Source organism: Pseudophryne corroboree, chromosome 5, assembly GCF_028390025.1.
Source record: "Pseudophryne corroboree isolate aPseCor3 chromosome 5, aPseCor3.hap2, whole genome shotgun sequence".
NCBI lineage: Eukaryota > Metazoa > Chordata > Amphibia > Anura > Myobatrachidae > Pseudophryne > Pseudophryne corroboree.
In genome coordinates this window covers 26,548,230-26,550,493 of record NC_086448.1, presented here as the reverse complement: position 1 = coordinate 26,550,493, position 2,264 = coordinate 26,548,230, and the positions used below count along the sequence as shown (strand labels likewise).

Sequence of the window (2,264 nt, the reverse complement as noted above, 5' to 3'; positions counted from 1 at the left end):
GATGTTTGGGTGGATTTGGTCTTCATTACTATAGTTTTTCCGTGGAGGTTGTTGTGGCCTCCTCCCCCTTGTTCCCTATGGTCCCCCCAGGCTTTGCGGCTGTTGCGACAACTGCGTGGCTGCTGGCGGTGCAGTTTTACCATCCTGCTCCGGAGTCGGAATGGGTTGGCGGATGCTTTGTCTCTTTGCAATGTGATGAGTGCCGCGAGTGGGTTCCGGGGTGGCGTCATAAGGTTTTCTCATGCCTGTCTTCTGGCGGGTGGATTGTCCAGGCGGGTTGGCTACTCGGACAGGTCATGCGTTGGCTCCTTCCTCGTTTGGGGCGTCTGCTGCGTCCCGGGGTTCTTTCAGTAGGTTGGGTACAGCGGGTGTGTCCCTGGTAGACGGTTTGCTGGTTTTTCTGTTCGAGCATTATTTGGGAGGGGGGTCCTAGGCGGCCATGTATCCTGCCTTTGCGGGCATTTCCTTCCGTTCTAGACTGCGCAGGCTGGTGGACCCCTCCTGGTCTTTATATATATATATATATATATATATATATATATATCTCTACCACTAATTGGTTTTAGTTTCTTATTGAATATATAACACTCTATTTTCCTTCATAGCAGAATGCAGTAAGAAATACTAGATAGATGGAAATTTACTAGCCATTTAAAATACAGACTCAACATTTCCCATCTCCACACAAACGGTCTTGAGTTGCGAATAATACTCCATGGCCACTTGTCCGTTTTCACGTCCAAATCCAGACCTCTTGTAACCGCCAAAGGGCAGTTCCACTGGGCTCACATTGTAGTTATTGATGAAGCACATTCCAGCCTGTAAAGCCGCCACTACTCTATGCGCACGCTGGATGTCCCTGCTGAAGACCCCTCCAGCCAAACCATAGGTGGTGTTGTTGGCCCTTGCAAGAACTTCCTCCTCGGTATCAAAGGGCAGTATCGACATTACAGGTCCAAAAATTTCTTCCTTGACACAGGTCATCTCATCCTTGCAGTTTCCCAGTACGCAGGGGTTCATGAAAAAGCCTCCCTTTAACTTAGGATCTTCTGGGATGAAAGGTTCTCCTCCAGTCAAAATCTTGGCTCCTTGCTTATCAGCAGATTTAATAAAGCCAAATACTTTCTCCAGCTGGGGGCGATTAATGAGTGGACCCATCCTAGTATCTTCCAAGAGAGGGTCTCCAATTTTAATTTTCTTTACTTTCTTCAAAACCTCTTCAGTAAACTTCTCCAAGATGTCTCGTTGGACAAAGACACGTGTGCCATTGCAACACACCCCGGCTCTCAGCTACAATCTGCTCCTCTCTCTGCTCTCTCCAGGAGCTCGGCACAATAGATGGCGTCTCTGCTTGGCAGTGAATGGTAAGTTCCCCGCTTCTCCTGTATCGTCTGCTCTGGGTGATTTCACAGTTTCGGAGCTCACCGATCCTTTCCTCCGCTTGTCCTCACCATCGCTGCCTGCTTACACCTCCTCCGTCCTTTCTGCTGCACACGCACCAACTGTCTCTCTTCGCTCCCTCAACCGTTTTTTCTGTTTCTCCTTGAGAAATCCCCTGCCACTCAGCAAGAGGGGCTCCAGAAGTTTCCATCCCCATTCACCATCAATGTTATTGAACATATGTGTACATATACAAACATTTATGTACATTTTACAACATTTGTTAGAATGGTGATCATTACTATATATATATATATATATATATCTCCTATATAATAGCCCTATTCTGTGACCTTGTGATTCATTTGCTAACGCTGGGCGGAGTTACAACACTGGGCGGAGTTAGTCAAATGAGTCACAGAGATCTGGCCAAATCTACAGGAGACTAGGAGCAGAAGCAGATAGCATGGGCATTGGGCATGGCACAGGCAGGGCTGCAGACCTCCCAGCTTAACGCAGGAGCTTTCTCCAGGCAGAAGGAGGGAAATACACTCGGCGAAAAGGGGGCGTGGCTTCACGGGAGGGCCCCGTTTTCGTCAGTGAGGGAGCATGCCCAGCGCTCTGTGAGCTGCTGGCATGCTCCCAGGGGCTGATTATGAGTCCGGGGGGCACAGGGCACTTGTGACAGGGGAGCCCTATCTCATTGCTGTGCCTGCTGTGGGTTGGGGGCGTGGCCTAATCGCGCCCGGGCGGCCACGCCCCCTTATGCAAATTTTTTTTTTTTTTTTTGATGGGATTTTGGCCCCTCAGCTAGGGCTAAATCCAGAGGAGGTGGTCGCTCCCCCTACACACCGGCACAGGGAGAAGAAAGCAGGGAGACTGCT

General features: G+C 49.6%; 1 protein-coding gene across 1 annotated transcript; it reads right to left on the bottom strand.

The window, feature by feature from the left end:
- Positions 1 to 594: 594 nt before the first annotated feature.
- On the bottom strand, positions 595 to 1,287 carry LOC134929540 (4-trimethylaminobutyraldehyde dehydrogenase-like; the record flags this gene model as incomplete). The annotated part of the gene is made up of 1 exon (XM_063925134.1): positions 595 to 1,287. A coding segment is annotated over one exon (636 nt), but the record flags the coding sequence as incomplete, so codon positions are not given.
- Positions 1,288 to 2,264: the final 977 nt, after the last annotated feature.